The 18,227-nt window shown below is 36.9% G+C and overlaps 1 protein-coding gene across 1 annotated transcript in view; it reads right to left on the bottom strand.

Moving 5' to 3' along the window:
- The window catches only part of SLC15A5 (solute carrier family 15 member 5), a 92,340-nt gene that overhangs the window by 23,656 nt on the left and 50,457 nt on the right, over window positions 1-18,227 (bottom strand). The window contains 2 exon segments of the mRNA XM_063115578.1: window positions 1,370-1,501; window positions 8,957-9,145. Coding sequence (XP_062971648.1) covers window positions 1,370-1,501; window positions 8,957-9,145 — 321 coding nt within the window.

Genomic DNA, 18,227 nt, shown 5'->3' with positions numbered 1-18,227 from the left:
AGGCCTGGCACCATGTAAATATTTAATACATGCTTTTGCTTAACTTTCTCAGATAACTAAAAGAAGGGCAGAGTTTGATCTTGTCAACCATTGGTAGGTTTGTTCCCTAGAACTCTACTATACCTGTCACTGTATTTATCACTCAATTTTATTGCTTCCCTGCACCTCTGGAAATCTCATGCAGGTTTGGAACTGTTTATTTTTCTTGCCATGGTATCCCCAGTGCCCAGTACGGTGCCTGGAACAGAGAGGGCCCTTAAGCAATAGAGATAGAGATAGATAGATAGATAGATAGATAGATAGATAGATAGATAGATAGATAGATAGATAGATAGATAGATAGATATATAGATAGATGGAGAGAGAGAGAGAGAGGGAGAGAGAGATTTTGGCCTGTGCAGGGATCCAAACCCTTGACCTTGGTGTTATCAATACCACACTCTAACCAACAGAGCTAGCCGGCCAGCTGATAAATGTTTTTGAATGGAGACTTAGAGTTAAGAGGAGTTTCTCATTCACAGAGGTTAATTTTTCCATAGTTTGAAAGCAGATAAATTAAATGTGTTTATTAAAAGAGAATAAAACCCAGCACTTTCTTTACGTTATTTTAGGTACACAACTATAAGTACTTTTGAAAGTAGAGAAGTTAATAAGCTCGTGATGTTTTCCATAAATAAGCAAAAGTAAATTAAAATAAAATTTAAGCTATATTGACATTTTAGAACAAATAAAGAAAATAATCTGTGCATTTAAAATACAGCCAAAGGCAATGCATTCTGACAGCAAATCATTATTATCATCCTGTCAGATCTTTTTCACCAACACATGTACTGATGAGTACCTTAATTTTGCATCTGAATTTTTCAGATTGGTTGTTTCTCCTGACCAAAATTTCTACTAGGTAAATTTCCCAAGATCATTTGTTATTCAACTCAAAATTCCTCTTTGGTTCCATAGACAGAATTTACGGTGAAAAAGGAAAAAAAGATCATCCAGGTAACTCACACTCCTATATTTTCTTTTTCTGAGGCTTGTCTGTGCCAGCTCTGAAGCATTGTTGAATACAGCCTCATTGAAAGACCTAATAAGAATATAATGACCAGTTTGTTTTAAATACACTAAAAAAAGCAGACAGGGTCTCATGAGAAGTGACATTCTGTAATTACCTCCTCCTATCAAAAGAAAAACAATTCCCAGAAATTAATGAATACAGCAAGAGTCTATTTCCTATCTTAATTCTATCTTAATTGCAAAAGTGGATCAATTAAGAAAAAGACTACACTGGCAAAGCCCCTCTCTTAAGATTTTGTCTCCCAGTTCCCTAGCCATCAAATCAATGTATATAAGCATACCATGAACCTATTTTTACCTTCTGAGGTGAGATATACCAACTCCACCAACAGTGCCCCTGTAAAACAGCCAAATCCATTGAACAGTGTCAAAAAACTCATAGAGGTTTCTCTAATGGTGCTTGGAACAAATCTGTACGATATTACAGAGACTGAGAGAAAAAAGAGAAGGTCAGAATTTAGAACCTCCTTCCTAAAACAGTTTCACAGATACTGTTCATATTAATATTGATCATACAGCAAAGAAAATTTACTGATGCAATCAAAATTTGGTTTGGACTTTGCTAAGGTTACTATAATAATATATATTATGATACAATTTACAGATGTCTTCACGGAATAGAATATGGCAAAATCTACCCTTGTACAGCTACAAGGAGAATTTGATTACTCGGTAGTTGCGTGTCCTAATATATTCACCCCAATTTCACTCCAATTTGAATATTTCTGAAGAACTTTGGATTGAGGTGAGGTCTGTACTAGATGATATCATGAGAATCTATCAATTCTGTGATTCTATGTAAATCATTAAGTTCCTTATGGAAAACATGAATTTATAGTACAAAATTTGCACAGAGGTTAAGAACCTGGGCTCTGGTGTGAGACAAGGTTGTGCTAAAATCCCACGTCAACCATTTGCGATCTCTGTGATTTTAGGTAAGCTGCTTAGACTTTCCAAGCCTCAGTGTCCTCCCTTACCAAATGAGAAAAATATCATGACTTATTTGCAGAGGTGTGTGACACCCACCTGCTGTAGTAGGTGTAAGTGCTCAGTGCTGTGTTGACTTGTAGGCATTGAAAAAAGGCTGTTTATTTTGAGCAATATTAACCTTACCAAGTCAAATAGCTCCTATTTGTGCAAGGCACTGTACATGCACTATCCTGTTTAAGGAGGGGACACCTAGAGAGAGACAGTAGCTTTAGCATTGGGTTTCCAAAGTGGTTCTTTTCTTCCCAAGTCGTTGTTGAGGTACTAGGAGGTTAAAATAGGTTAAAAAAAATCATGGAGGAAATTTAAAAAAATTTTTTTAATTAAAAATATTTTTTTTGAAATCAGAAATAGATGCAAGTAAATACAAGTATATATGATTTTGTATATTCCATATTAACATAACTATACTACAATGTGCCTGGCAATCTTAGGGATATATGTTAAATATTTGATATTTATTATAATGTATCTGGGATTTGTTTCAAAGTTATACACAGAGGGGAAGAAGGTATACAAGTAAGAATAGAGATAAAGTACAGCCTTATAACATCAAGGTCATGGGTTTGGATTGCCGAAACAAAACAATGCAAAACAAAACAAAAAACGAGAAAGAATAGAGATTAAAGCAAGTTTGGCCATGAGTGGAAAATTGTTGAAACTGCAGGATGGATACATGGGAGTTTATTATTCTAATCTGTCTCTATTGTATATATATGGCAAAAATTTGTAAGTAAATATGTTAAATAACATGAACAGGCTTAGCTTTGAGTGCTTTAATTATTGGATTTCTAATTTTATTCTTACTCTTGTGCTTTGCAAATTTTTCTACAGTGAGGTCATAAATAAATATTAAAGCTCATCTAAGAAAGAAAAGTGATAATAGAAAATTGATGTGCTGTAAACCCTAAACCTTTAGTTTCCTTCTGTATAAGAAGAAAAAGATTTTACTATCTCCTCCCTTCCCTCTAAGGAATATTTCACCCCTAGTTTACCTGTACGTTTCCCCAGAACTCTGCATTTGCCTAGCACTTTTAAATGAACTTACTAATACGTAATATGTATTAATGTTCCTTCCTGCATTAGTTTAACATTTCTGTTTTACTTTCTGTGTGTTCTCCACATGTTTTTATTCATTTATCCAATAAACATGTAAAGGACTCCCTATTTGTTCTCCAGGAAAGGTGCTGAGTGCTGGGGCTCAGGGGTGAGGGGAGTTTTCAGTTAATTTTTCTGAATTTTAAACTCTGGATGGGCAAAGAGCAGACACATGGGTATTACGAAGAACTGTGCTAAACAGGCACTTCATTTCACAAATACCGATTGGTGATGAAGATAACTATGGTGCTAAATAAAACACGGTGGAGAAGGGCTTCAAATATTGGTGGCCAGGACCATAGCTCTTCCGTGTAGCACCAATCACCAGCAGGAGCCTGAGACCGAGCCTTCTAGTATTTTCAGGAAGGTCCAAGTGAGAGCATGAGGGTAACACTGAACAAACTTTGGGAAAAAAAGATTCACACTTATAAAACAGATGTGGCTTATGAACTGTCCTCTCTATAAATATGAAGGGACAAACAATGAGCATAAACAGTAAGTAAGCCAATTTTTTTTTTCACTAAGAAAAAGCAGAACATACAAGCCCATTATTACTGTGCTGGTTAATTATTAATCCTATGCTTTTCGCTTGCTAGAACTTCTGGTATGGTATATAATTCATGAACACATTTTGCCAGCTCTCTGCCTGCTGGTTAATCTCTCTTTGGTGTCATTTTAGTCGTTTTGAAAGCCTCCAGTTCCCTTTAATAGGACTTAACTTTTCAAGTCCTCAATCTCCATTTTCGGGCATGTTCTGATCTTTTTCAACTTTAGTGACCATCAACTTGAATTTTTAGGCTCCGAGATACTTCTCTTAGCCTGTTATAGTATAAGATATTATCAATAAGTCTGCCACTGCTCTAAAATTCCCATTTTACTATGAAGACACAATAAAAAATATTCAAAATATATGTGGAAGCTGGTTTTCTTGCCAGTGGGAGCTAAAAAATGTGCCTCCAGGTAGTAGCTGGTTAGTGTTTGCAGAGATGCCACATGACAGCATATGCGGAATCTACAAAATGTAGGGCTGTAACCTCCTTCCTAAGGCACCTGCTACTGGGGACTCATTGCTGGAATTTTTTTTCACTCCAATTGCTATGTTTATCATGTTTGGTGAGAAGTTATTTTGAATATGTGGAGAAGTACCACAGTCCCAGAGAATGGAGCTTTATCCTATGCCACTTTCAGACCATTATTCTTCCCTTATCCCTAAAAAACTTCAGCTCTGAATCTCATGTTATCAGATTATGTCATGTGCTACCTCTCTTTTGTGGCATCATCTGCCAACCTCTAGGACACTTTCCTCTATTTCTTAAAGTTGTCAGCTCTTCTCTCATTGTCACACTCTCCAGTACTAGTCTTAAGTCTTGGCAATTTTAACATACATATACATCATCCTTCCAACTTTCCATCCGTCCAAATCTTGGTGTCTCAGTTCCTGGATCTCCCATGTCTTTGTCCTCCACTCTACTTTAGCTTCCACTCCACTCACGCCCATGGTCACAGCCTGTACCTTCTACCTCAGACCAGGGGTTGGCCGACAATGGCTACGTAATGTCCAGCTTGCCACCTATTTTCATAAAGTTTGATTGGAATACATCCACACACATTCATGATATGTTGTCTGTGGCTGCTTTTGCACTGCAGTGACACAGCTGAGTGGTTGTAACAGAGATGGGTCTGCAAAGCCTGTTTACTATCTGACACCTTACAGAAAAAGTTCACAAACCCGTGCCCTGGATCAATAACTACAACTGCTCCATAATCTCGACTTTATGTACTCCCCTCTGATCACCACCTTCAATCTTCCTAACTTACCCTCTACCGCTCAACCACAAAAATGCTGGAAGTTTTACAATGACAGAAATTTTTGCCTTTTTCTTTTCAACAACTGATATGTCTAAAACTCCCAGAATAGTGATAGACATAATGTAGACACCCACACAGTATTTTTTGAATAAACAAATAAGCACAGGTTATAAGACAGCCAGAGTTTACACTGCTACTATTAAAACATAGTTTGAGAGTTTCCTACTTTTTTTTCTTTTTCTTGTAGTTCATTTCCAGTGTATGACATGGCTTAGTAGGGTAGAAAATGCCTACTAAGGGCTGGTCATTTAGCTCAATTCGTTAGAGTGCCACTTTGTAACACCACGGTCAAGGGTTTGGTTCTCCTTACTGGCCAGCTGCCAGAAGAAAAAAAAAAAAAAAGGCAAAGACTGAGCTGCAGTCCTCCTTTTTAAAAAAGAAAATGTCCACTGATATTTGTGGAGTGACATAATGTGCTTCCTTTCTCAACGCCATCTGTGTAGGACATGGTCAATAATTTGAATAATATAATTTTATTGTACATAGATATAGCTGTAGATTTTATTCATTTATATGTTTATTCAATCAAAATACACTTATTGATCCCCTATTCTGTACGTGTGCTTTTCAGCAAGGAAGAACACAGGAATATGGGGATGAACAAGAAAAACAAAAATCCTGACTTCAGGGAGTGTACGTTCTCATGGTGAGAGGCAGGCAGTACACATGCAAATACGAGTAAAGTGATTACAGATTTGAACAAATGCTTTTTACATATACATACATGCATGAAGGAACAGGGTAGTGGAATGGAAAGTGAGAGGATGGTCAGGGAAGCCTCTCTAAGGAAGACCTTTGAGAAAACTCAACAAGGAGAAGAAGCCAGCCATTTGAAAACAGAGGAAAGGGAATTCCAGATAAAGAGAAGATCAAGGGCAATTGCCTTGGGATGTGCTGTAGTTTGAATGTCCCCTAAGCTCATGTTGAAACTTAATCCCTAATATTGTAGTAGAAGGCAGGGCATTTAAGAGGCGATCAGATCATGAAGACTGTGCCCTCATCATGGATCGAAACATTCATGGAGTAATGGATTCATAGTTTAATGGGTTGTCATGGGTGTGGTTCTGATGGCTTTAAAAGGAGAGCATGTGGGAAGGTTAGCTCCCTAGCGCAGCCCATTTCCCTTGCCATGTGACACCCTCTGTTGTTGTGGAGAGTCACCACCAAGAAGAAGGTGCTCACCAGATGTGCCCCTTGGACTGTGGACTTCCCAGCCTCTAAAACTGTAGGAAATAAGTTTCATTTCTTTGCAAATTATCCAGTTTCAGGAACTCTGTTATAAGCAACAGAAATGGACTAGTACAGGGTAGAGATACGTTGGTACCTTAGAAACACTCAAATTTCTAGCAAAGTGGTCAGGGGGCAGAATATAACAAAATGTAGTCAGATGGGTCCGCAGAGGCCAAATCGTGTGGAGTCTTATTCACCATGGTAGGAAATTTATCTCTAAAACCTTATTGTGGAATTTTAAGCAGGAAAATGATAGCACTTACATTTTGGAAAGATCACTATAGCTGTTTTGAAGAGAATGGACTCACGGGGCTAGAGAGAAAGCAGGAAGACAGGCTGGCAGGCTCTGCTAGAATCGGGGCTAGAGATGACCAGAAGGACAGTAAAAGAGATGATGAGACATGGTCAGATTTAGGCTATATGTCACAGTAAAGACTCAGGCTTGCTGTTGGATTGGAGGTGAGAAACACCGGGAAGAGAGGGATCTGGGATAACTCATGTGAGAAAGACAGTCCCTCTCACACGACCGGGTCTCCTGGTGTTCCTGTTGTTTGTGGTAGAAAGAGCTGGGAGCAGGATGCCCATGCTTGGGTCCTGAGTCTGGCACTAATTCATGTGAAAGATGATAATCATAATAGTAGTAATAATAGCAACACACATTACAGATGCTGATAATTGAGTGCCATCTACATATTAGGTGCTGTGCTTTTTGCTTTACATAAGATATTTCACTTAGTCATTTGAACAGCTCTTCTCCATTTTACAGATGGCGAGAAGGGCTCAGAAATGCAGAGTAATTTTCTCAGTGTCACACAGCTGGTCAGTGGCAGCATTTCACTAGAACTCAGGTCTTTCCAACTTTAAGACCATAGATCTTAACCACTATACTGTACTGCTTCCCAGAAGAGTAACTTGATTTTACAGTTCAAAACACCCTTTCACATTTTATGTCACTTGATTTTCAAGGACTAGTCTCTCATTCCCATTGATTCTTACCCTAATGCTGTGATATAAGGAAGAATGATAATTACTTTCATTTTAAAGTTCAGAAAGGTGCAACTTGGAGGCTAAGTGAGTTTAACGTAGGTAGTAAGAGAAAAGCTGGAATCAAACCAAAGTCTTCTGGTCCCCAGCCCATGATCCCTATAGCAGATATGTCAGTTGACTTAGGTAGAACTCAGTTTCCTGATGGATAAATCAAGAGGGAGGTGGACTAACTGATGTATATCACATAATCTGCTTTTTGGCAGTCAATGGCCTGTAGCACCTCTCTGGCTTCTGTATGTTGAACCTATGACTAAGCTGGCTGGGAATTTTCTTGCTGTGTTCACCCACTACGTTCACTCATTACCTTAGTCCACATCTAGCCCAGAAAATATTGGCTGATTGCTTTCAAAAATTTTCTGCAAAAATCGGGGAAGAACATGAGGGAAGATCACAAATGTTTGTGCAGTGGCATTGATTTACACTTCTTTTGTATTCTTTGCAGTGTTAAACAGTGATGTTCTCATCATAGAATTTTACAAAAGAATTTATTCATGCAAAATACATGGAGTGAAATGATTTAAAATGATATAAAAAACAAGTCTGACATACATACATATATAACTATAACTACACACACAATTTCATTTTGACTCTTGAATGAATGGCTTTGATATCATATGAATACGTTTGTAAATACATATTTATTAAATATAAATGTTTAAGGAATTTGGAAATAACTTTAAAGATAATAGATTTCATCGAAGATCTTAGACACAAATAAAATGATCTGAGTTGACATTTAGGATGATTACTGTAAAGGTCGTGTGCTGGCTGATAGAATGGGAGAGATATTGGAGGTAAAAAGATAAACGTTATAAAAATACTCTCACTAAGTTATAATGGGGCATGAGTTCAAATCAGGGCTTCCACTGCAGAGAAATATAAAGAAGGTAGACACATAAAATGTGATAAATTACACTGGTAACTATAAGCATGTTCACACATACACACACACTCACATTACTGTATTGCAGGAAGTCACTGAAGTATTGTGATAAATTTTAAAGTGGCTAGTTTAATTAATACAAGCAATCTAGATAATCCAGAAACCCTTGATATTTAATAAACTTGTTTTGAACCTGTCTTATGAAACACTAGTGATCACATTTAATCAGTGTAATTTAATTTAAAGACATTACATTATCTAGAAAATTGGCTCATTTCATTTGCGTGTTTATACATTCTCAAAGTAGGTTAAATGTCATTTTTGGAGGGAGTCTATCTTCCCTCCTGTGAGCAGGAGGGAAGAAGGAGAGAAGGAGGAAGGGAGGAGAGAGGAGGAGCGTTTTCATCTGAGGGTGTTTTCATCTGAGTGTGCTGGAGTTGCCTTCCAGGTCTTAGCAGAGTTTTTTTCCTCCTGTTGTGTAATGTATTTGACCAAATGGCTATTGATGTTAGCCAGGTTAGTAAATCTTACATTCCATCTACATCCAGGCAGAATTAATAATTGTTCTGTATGTAGTAGAGGAATAAAGGGAAATGAAACATTTTTTTAAAATGGGGGTGATAAATAAGCTTGTTTGAGGCATAGTGGAGATTGAAATCTCCAGGGGGCAAAGAGATCACCTGCCATTTTAACTGTTCCTGTTGAAGTGATGTGTTCTGTGTAAAGGTTCAGTACGTTGTAACATTAGTTGATAAAACTGTTACTCACAGGCTGGGTTTACCACTGTTTCAGCCACTCCAAGTAGAATGTACTGAAGAACCAGGTGGAAGCAGGGCATGGAGGAAACAGTGAGAATTTTGCCTGAAAGAGGCTGCTCCACTGGAGGGAAATGTTTTCTATGTATTTCAAAGAAGACAGCTACCATCATAGACAGCGCAGCAGAAAGATTTCCAGCAACTAAAAAAAAAAAAAAAAAAATGCAAAAGTGAAAGGGAGAGCTAGAAATTAGTCAACAGGCCATAGCATTTCTTGCACACTGACATGTGGGAGGGTTTCCACAACAGTTTTTGGCCCTTGATATATCCAGACACCATCCAGTGCTTAGGCTCTGGCCTCAGAAAGGGCTGGATTGACTCCCTATTGCCTGATTTACTGGTTATGTGACCTCAGGCCAGTCTCTTCAGCTCCTTATCACTTTCTTTAGCTCTAAGATGCTTACTTTGTAGGGTGGAGTGAGATTTTATTAAGGTATTATTATAAGAGTTCCTGATAGCAATTAATAGCAACTATTATTGATAATAAAAGCAATCGTTTGAACTTTTACACCTAAATAAGATATATCATTCTAGATAATTTTTTTGGGATATATATGTATATATATATATGATGATTATATATATATATATATATGATGATATATATATATACAATGATTTGGGGGAAATTTAAAATAAAATTTTTTCTTTAGGTTTAATTATTATTTAAAAAAATGGTTTTGAAATAACCTGAAGGCATTACCAGTCCTCAGTTTTCTGTCATTTCTCTAATCTTTGCAGAAAAAGTAAAGCAGCTATTAGAGAATCAAGGACTAAAAACTTCAGTTTAGAAAAGAAAAGTTTAAAGAGGTGAATTAGCTAGGTGAAGAGTATAAATGCAAGCAATTATTCAGATAGCGATTAAGTTCTCTTCCTTTCACTTTTAGGGAATTATCTAAAAAATTTTGGTTGAAAATGAGTAGGAATTTTGTTACAGAGTTTCTATCTACAGCAACCATTCCATTTCTCAATTTATCATTCATTTTACTGGACTTGATCCTATTGTTAGAGCAGAAGCAAACTTTACCTTGATGGAATTTACTGAAAATTTAGAGATAGTCACATTTTGCTAACTTGCATAAAACTTTAGATAAGACAAAGCTTTCAATTCAGAAAAATCAATCTAATGTTTAAATACCTTAGTGTTTGTTTTGGTTGATAGAGAAACTGGTAGGTAAATTTTTTGATTATATCTCAGCATTTAAATGTATCCATAAAGACTGTTCTTTACTGGGTCTTCCCAAAATGGAAGGAGTAAAAAAGGAGGAAACTTGAAACACAGTTAAAAATTTTGAGAAAATTTTAATGTATTTCTATTTTTAAATTAAGGTCTACAAAGGCCATTCATGGTCAAGAAGAAATTTTGTTTCTGTAAGCAGCTCAGGTAAAAAAAATATATGAATTTCACATATTATCTGCCTTTAAGATCAAATTCATCACACAACTGCATTTATCTAGATGACTTGGCACATTATAAACTCATCGAAAAGAGTGCTAATATGTCAGTTCAGTTCAATATTTGCCCTGCTCCTGCTGTATTCAAGGTAGTATGCGAGGCACATACTACCTTGAATGTAAGGCAGTATGTAAGATGAAGGGAGATGTAAGATGAAAAAGATCTGTCCCCAGTCATTGCAGACTCATGTTCTATTGGGGAATATAAGAACTTCTTTCTAGTTGTAGAGATGAGGGACATCATTTTGCGCTTTATAGAAAGAAGAGTTTCAATATCAAAAGGTGAAGGCAACACAAATGGCATGGGCAAAGGCAAAGCGTTGCGAAAGAATCACACAAATTTTCAGTATGGTGAGAAGCTCAAGTTATTTGGGAATCAGGGGAGAAGATAAATTGGGTAAGATAATATGTGTTTAATACACTTTTAAGGAATTTGGAAATTACTCTGAAGATAATAGAATCATTGAAGACTTTAGACACAAGTGAAATGATTAGAACTGTCATTTAGGATGATTACTCTAAAGGTCATGTGCTGGTTGATAAGAGTAGAAAAGATAATAGAGGTAGAAAGATAGGAAGTTATAAAAATAATCTTGGTAAAATATAGCAGAGTCTTGAATTACAATCAGGGCTTCTATTTCAGAGAAGTACAAGGAAGGAAGAAATACAGGTGCAATGGAGTGCACTGATGAAACCACTAGAACTGAAGCAAAGGGCAAGGAGGAAGCAGATGTTAGTGCTGAGCATGAGTCCACGTGACCAGATTGATGGTGATGGATGATAACGTAACGAAGACCCCCATAGTGGATACAGAGAACATGAGTTTAATTCTGAGTTGAGTTGGAGGTACAAAAGGGTCATGGAAAGAAAAGTACTCAGAAGGCAATTAAACATGTGAGTCATAGCTCAGGAGATTAGTTGACTCAAGAGCGAAAGATTAATGAATCATCTCCTTAGAGTCAGAGTTTAGGCTCAGGTGAAATTGAAATAAGATTGGGGAGGGAGAGAAGAGAAAGTCTAAGCAACGCCTTCAAATGTGTTTGCATTTGGGGCAAAAATAGAAGCCAAAACCACGGAAAGAAAGGTCAGAAAGACAGGTAGTGTCCAAGGGAAGGTTTCAAGGAGGAGGATACACAAAACAGAGCGTTTGATCGTTTTCTCTAATTCTTGCCCTTCACTCTTCCCCATCTCCTCCAAATCTGGGGTCCCCTCCCTTTCCCCACTACCTCCAAATACATTTTTAAGTTCTGTAGATTCTATTTCCAAAATATGTTGTGAGTCAACTTGCCTCCCTCCAAAGTCACTGCCATCATTTTAAGCAAAGCCGTTCTCATTTTTAACCCAGACTATGTGCCATAGCATGTTAACTGGTCTTCCTGTTTCCACGCTTGCCCACCCCTAACCTATTAGGCACCCAGCGGTCAGGGTGATCTTAAGTAAATGTAAATTGACTGTTACTTTTCAATTTAAATTCTTTCTATGGGTTTCCATACAGTGAAGAGTAAAGCCGAAATCCTTAACATGGCCCGTGTGATCTGCCTGTTCTTGTCACTTCACTCTAATTGCTCGCTACTTTCTCCTCTCTGACCATGTTTGCACCACGTTGATCTTGTTTGTCTTTCTTGAGTGTCTTAAACTCTTTCCCACCTTAGGGACTCTGATTTGCTCTTCATTCTGTCCAAAACATTGTCCCTACTCTTTACCTACCTAATGCATATTCATCTTTCAGAAATGTAGTTCATAATCTAAATTAGATTCTGCCTGTTATTCTTCCCATAATATCCATTTTTCACCATACTCACCATAATTTGAAACGAAATATTTTTAGTGTGTTCATTTGTCCCATGTCTGTATCAATTACTTCATCAGAAGCTTCATGAGAATTGGAACCAAGTTTTTTTGTTTACCACTCCTTACTACCAAGAAAAGTGTCCAGGTTCATAGTAAGCAACACGTGTGCCCACACACACACGAATAAATGAATAAATGACCACAGAGTTAAATATTTTGAGAGACAGAGGATAATGAAACATGTGACACGTCAACAGTATTGATTGAATTATCAGTTGCTTTTCACACTCAAAGAACTCCCATGATTGAATCAGGAAGCAAAGGGTTGAAGGGTGAGTAGGTGATGAATATGTGTAAGAAGTGCCATCTCATTTTCTAAGAAGTTTGGTGCATAGAAAAGGAAGTTGTTTAAGAAGTTAGTAAGATTGTAGGAAGCTATATAATAAGATGTAGAAGGCTTGGTCATGTTTGTATTTAGATGGGGGGAGCCAATGGAGATGGGAAAAATTAAAGATATAAGAGCAAGAAATAAATAATATAGAAATGTCCTGAAGTAGGTAAGAAAGGCAAAAGAATTGGGGGCCCAAAAAGTTTAATCATAGCAAGGGAAGAAAAAGTCATTTTTTTTTTAAAGGAAAAGAAATGTAAAGCATGTTTACAACAGAGCACTGAGAAATAGAAAACTGAATTTGAGGAGATATATACTGTATGATCTTGATCTTGCAAGAGGGGTTAAATCACTTGCTGAGAGTGACTGAATGGGAATGAAATTGAGGGAATAGAGGGGGAAGGTTTTAACAACCACGGTTGATGGGTTTAGCCAAGGGTGGCCACGGGTGGAGCAACTATGGTAAAATTGGAGCTGGTGGCTGTGATTTGCAGCTTATGTTACTGAATTCTCCCCCCCCCTTTTTTTCTGACAGCGCAACGGCTGAACTATCCCAGACAGTGGATGCATAATTTAATGTTTCCCATTACGTTTTGCTTTTGATATTATAGTAAACAATTAGAATAATGTGGAATTATTCAATTTTTTTTACAGAGCTCAGAAAAATTTTAAAATATTTTTATCAAGAAAATAAGGCATTTTAAACTCATATAAAAGGACAGTAAACCCGTAAACAATTATATTGTTCAATTCATGATTAATCAAGGTTAGGATCTAGATAATGGCTAAGTATCTTTTTAATTAAATAGTTTCTACAGCAGGGCTGAGGGTGATTTTTACTAGTTATGTGACTGTGGGCAAGTCACTTTATCCTAAAGAGGCCCAATTATCTTGCTCACAAAACTTGGTATTAGGTAATGTGTAAAGATGAAAGTTCTTTGCAATTTGGAAAGAACTGAAAAATTTAGAATAATTTCAAAATCCCACTCTATAATAAAAATAGACTTTTATGTATACTCCAATATCTAAAGGGATATAGAGACTTCCAGTTAAGTTGGCTGATTGACCACACAATTTTATTTCTCTCCTTCTCATGAATCCAATTAAATGATAGCAGAGAATTTTCTAAAAGGTAAAAATATTAAAGGAAGAAAAAACACCAGTAAATGAGATTTAAGAAATGTTTGGAAATTGGAAAAAGAAGTGGTAACTGATTTAGCAAAAAAAGAGGGAGTACAACCTAAACTGATTGCTGATAGACTGAAAAGGCACGACCCTAGTCACTCTGAAGAATTATTTAGAAGTTCACAACTTGGAGACACCAGGTATTTCAGAAGGTGGAAATAAGACTCAGAAGGAAAACTGGGAGGACTGGTTGGAAGTCTGTACAAGGAGCAGTGAAATTCTCAAATTTCCAATTCTACCTAACTCATGAAGCTAGGTGAGGACTCATGTTCCATTCCCTCCTCCTGCAAGAGATTGGAGATTATGCTGCAGATTTTAAATAGGCATGACCTTGGACTCAGGAAGGAAGGGTGGGGCTGAGAGTGAGGAATAGGTAAAATTAGGATTCTGAATGGTGAGACCCCTCCCCACCGCCCACCATACATATGCCTCACTCTCAGCACTAGGAAATATATCTCAAAGTCTTCTCTCAATAAGCTAAATGACTCCATTAAAAGATCTTTCTTTATAATACTTGGTGGGGGAGAGGTCCTCGCAATAACATAACCAAGTTCCCTGCTAAATGATTTTACAGAGAAGCCCACTTTTTGATAAGTTCCACCTATGCACATAATCATACTATCCTCAGTAATACTATTATATCCTCATAGTCATATTACCCTTTTACAGTCTATATAAATGGACAGCCAAAGATCATCAGACATTTTAGAAGAGCTTCCAACATTAAAGACAAAAAATCAAACAAATAGGAAGTGGAGATAATCTGTAGTTAATATCCTCAGAGAGATCAGAGAAGTTATGGCATCCATAAAATATAAATAAATCGCTATGAAAAAAGAATAAGAAACCTTGGAATCCAAAAATGACTGCTGAAATTCAAAATTCAGTAGAAAATTTGGAGGGTAAATTCAAAGAAATCTCCATGAAATAAGAGCAACAACAATAGCAATAAAAAATCAAACACAATTGAGGTTACAGACATTTGAAGAAAAAATGTTAAGAAACTTATTGGGTTATTTTAGGAAGGTCCAACATCTGATCAACAGGAGTTCAAAAAGGAAATACAAAGAAAATGGAAGGAAATTATTTCTAAAAAATAAAATTTCTCTGACTGAAAGAGCCCAGCTGAATCAAGAGTACAATGGTTGAAAAAGACCTTCATCAAGGCACAATGACACGGTTTTAGAACATCATGGGTACAGAACAGCCTTCCAGTTAGGAAAAGAGGTCAGAAACACAGCAATGTTTCAGAGCAGCACTGGACTTCTCAATAGTAATTCAAGTTGCTTTCTTGGGTTTCCTTTTTCAGAATTTGAATTTTATAAGTATCTTCTAAGACATCCCTCATCCTAACTAACTCAAAATAATCTACATAAAAAAAATTATGCCTTTTTGATTTTTGATTATCACCTGTGCTATGTAAAAAGGCTTATATTTTATACAGAACGTTTATGGCATTATAGGTGATAGTTTAGACCAGGGTGAGCAATTTTTTTCTTTCTGTAAAAGGCTAGTAGTAAATATTGTAGACTTTGTGGGTGAAAAGTCAAAATTGAGGATATGTAAGTATATATGTAACAAGACAGAAAATAAATTTCTACACATTTTTTATGGATGAAATTAAAAATAATTTCTTTTTGTGGGGGTGATGCAATTTCACTTAATTGAGGTTCAAAGTTAGTGGTTCTTACTATCAAATCAATTGAAAACATTCATCTGTAAAAATCACTCTTAGCTTGCAGGTCCTATAAAAACAGAGGGTGGGCCAGATTTGGTGCCTGAGTTTCGGTGACTGGCCAACCCCTGGTGTAATCAACCAGCTTTTATTGCCTGTTCCGAAATTTTAGCTGTGGTCTCATGAGAAAGTGTAACATTTTACCTGGGCTGCTGTTGCCTGTAAACATGAATGAAACCTGAGCAAGCAGTTTTTTTGCCTACTTCCTCTGTCCTTTATACTCAAAGTGTCATCCCCAACCAGTACAGTAGGTATCACCTAGGAGCTTGTCAGACATGCAGAATCTCAGGCTCCACTCCAGAAGGACTGAATCAGAATCTGCATTTAAACTCGATCCCTACGTGATTCTTATGCACATTAAATTTTGAGAAGCACTTCTTTAGCATAGAGTACTGTCAGACCTGATCTAGAAAAATCCAACAAAAGACACTTTTTCAGACAATTTCAAGCAAAGCTCATGTGTTCAACTCATTGTCTTAGCTTATTTGTGTTACTATAACAAAACACCTGGGACTGGGTAATTTATAAAGAACAGAAATGTATTTTCTCATAGTTCTGGATGTTGGGAAGTTCAAGATCGAGGCACTGGCAGTTTTGGTTGTCTGGTGAGGGCTTTTCTTTGCTTCCAAGATGAGAGGATAAACCAGAAGGCAAAAGGGCAAAATGAATGAGTTCCCTCCATGAGGCCCTTTCATAAGGGCACCTAATCCTGTTGTGAGGGTGGAGCCCTCGTGACTCAATCACCTCTCAAAGGCCACATGTCCCAATACTGTTGCATTGAGGATTAAGTTTCAACATAAATTTTGGAGGGGACAAAAACATTCAAACCATAGCACTCATTTACCCAGATATTTTAGGGCAAAGCCTACTTTACCTGAAGGATCTAGGTAACCATGTTTGCTTTCTATTTGCAATTACACTCTGGTGCCAATGAAAAATGACTTTTTTAAAATTCAAAACAAAGTTTGATTCCAACCCAAATTTAATCCACTCCATTTTTAATTCTTAACTTGTATGAGATCATAACACATCCAAAGCAGAGTGCAGTTTATCAGAATGCACACGTTTTAAACCTCTAGCAGATCTGTATTTATAAGATAAAGCAGAATGGTTCCAAAAGAGATATTATATCCAGGTAAATAATGTATATTTTATTATTGGCTGTGTGGTTGCAGACAAGTCCATAAGCGTCTTGAAACTCTTATAGTTTATTCTATTATCCTACTGTCGAGCTAGGGCTGGGTCTGGAGCTCACAGACCCCTCAAGCCCATTGTCCAGACTGGATCACAAACCCTTCACACACAGGTCTATGAGATAGGTAACCGGCAAAAAGGTCCTTGGAGCCTTGGGTTGGAGAGCATGGCCATGCAGGGCAGAGGCCTGAGGCAGTAAACGCCAGCCAGGTGGCAGTGCTGTGCATGCGCACTAACTCCACCCCCATACAGCTTGCTTACAAAGAATGTGTCGCACCACCCCCAATGGGACCTAAGGCAAGGAGGCCTGACTTTATTATTCTATTTTCCCAACACCTACCATGTATTAATTTTGCAAATTTGATCACAATGAAGTAGAAGAAAGTCAGAATTCATTCAAACATCAAGGTTGTACTTTTTATCTCATATTGAAGCAAAATCTAATAATAAAAATGGACATGCTAAGATTCTTTAGGTATTGGCTATATTTATTCACTGAGAAAGCTATGAAGTTTCTATGGATAGTCTGATGTATGAGTCTCCGATATGTAAGCTCACAACCAAAAGTATGAAATTCTATTGAATCCTTGATAAATTCCCCTTGGATCCATGGTTTTGGAAAATTCCAAGATTGATTAGGAAATTTGCTCACGTGAGAACACACTAGTGTCCATGAACCACTCTCACAGAGGCGGCTATAATTTTGGTGTCAGGTGTATCTGCTGCCTTTGGAGAGGATATTTCTCATTCACTATTATAATTGCATATGTTTTTTGTTTTTATTGTTTCTCCTATTAGTGGTGTGTTCCTGGACTCGATCTAAGCTACTTACCTTCTCTCTTTTGTTTCTCTTTAGATCATTGGAACTCATTCCGGGAAATTCAACTTCAGTTTGTGTTTTGATTTTTGAATATAAAACAGGTAACTTATTTGCATAGAGATCAGATACACAAATGTATCTCTGTAAGGCAACAATTATTGCTTTGAATAGTGTACTAGATGGTCTACTTCACCTCTAATTTAATTCCAATTTGATGTTAACTTTAGAAGCTGAGAGCATTAATGCACTTTTATTAAACAAATGAATAATTGAGTGAATGACTTATGCAGGCCAGATACTTATAAGTTACATTTTTTGGTGTTTACACAGTTCCTCCCATCAAATATTTTGCACTGGGTGGATACTGTAATGTTTCTTGGGAAAATGTATCCACTTGAAAACTATATAGAAAAAAGTAATTTTGCCTGAGATAATCCTATTTTCAGCGAAAGTGACTGGATCCCTGACTCGATTTTTATTTTATCAACCACTTTTGTTTCAAAACATGCACAGAAAGCTTTATATGACCTCCAATTATTAGAAATAGTAGAAGTTAGTTGTTGTGTATAAAGGGACCAACACTTTGCCTGTACCTGTATTGTAAAAGACTTAGAATTTGAATTTTGAGGTTTTTATTTCAAAGAGGAAGGTCTCGC

The sequence above is a fragment of the Cynocephalus volans genome, chromosome 12, assembly GCF_027409185.1.
Source record: "Cynocephalus volans isolate mCynVol1 chromosome 12, mCynVol1.pri, whole genome shotgun sequence".
NCBI classification, from domain to species: domain Eukaryota; kingdom Metazoa; phylum Chordata; class Mammalia; order Dermoptera; family Cynocephalidae; genus Cynocephalus; species Cynocephalus volans.
The sequence above is the reverse complement of the archived record's forward strand: the minus strand, read 5'-3'. Positions and strand labels throughout refer to the sequence as shown.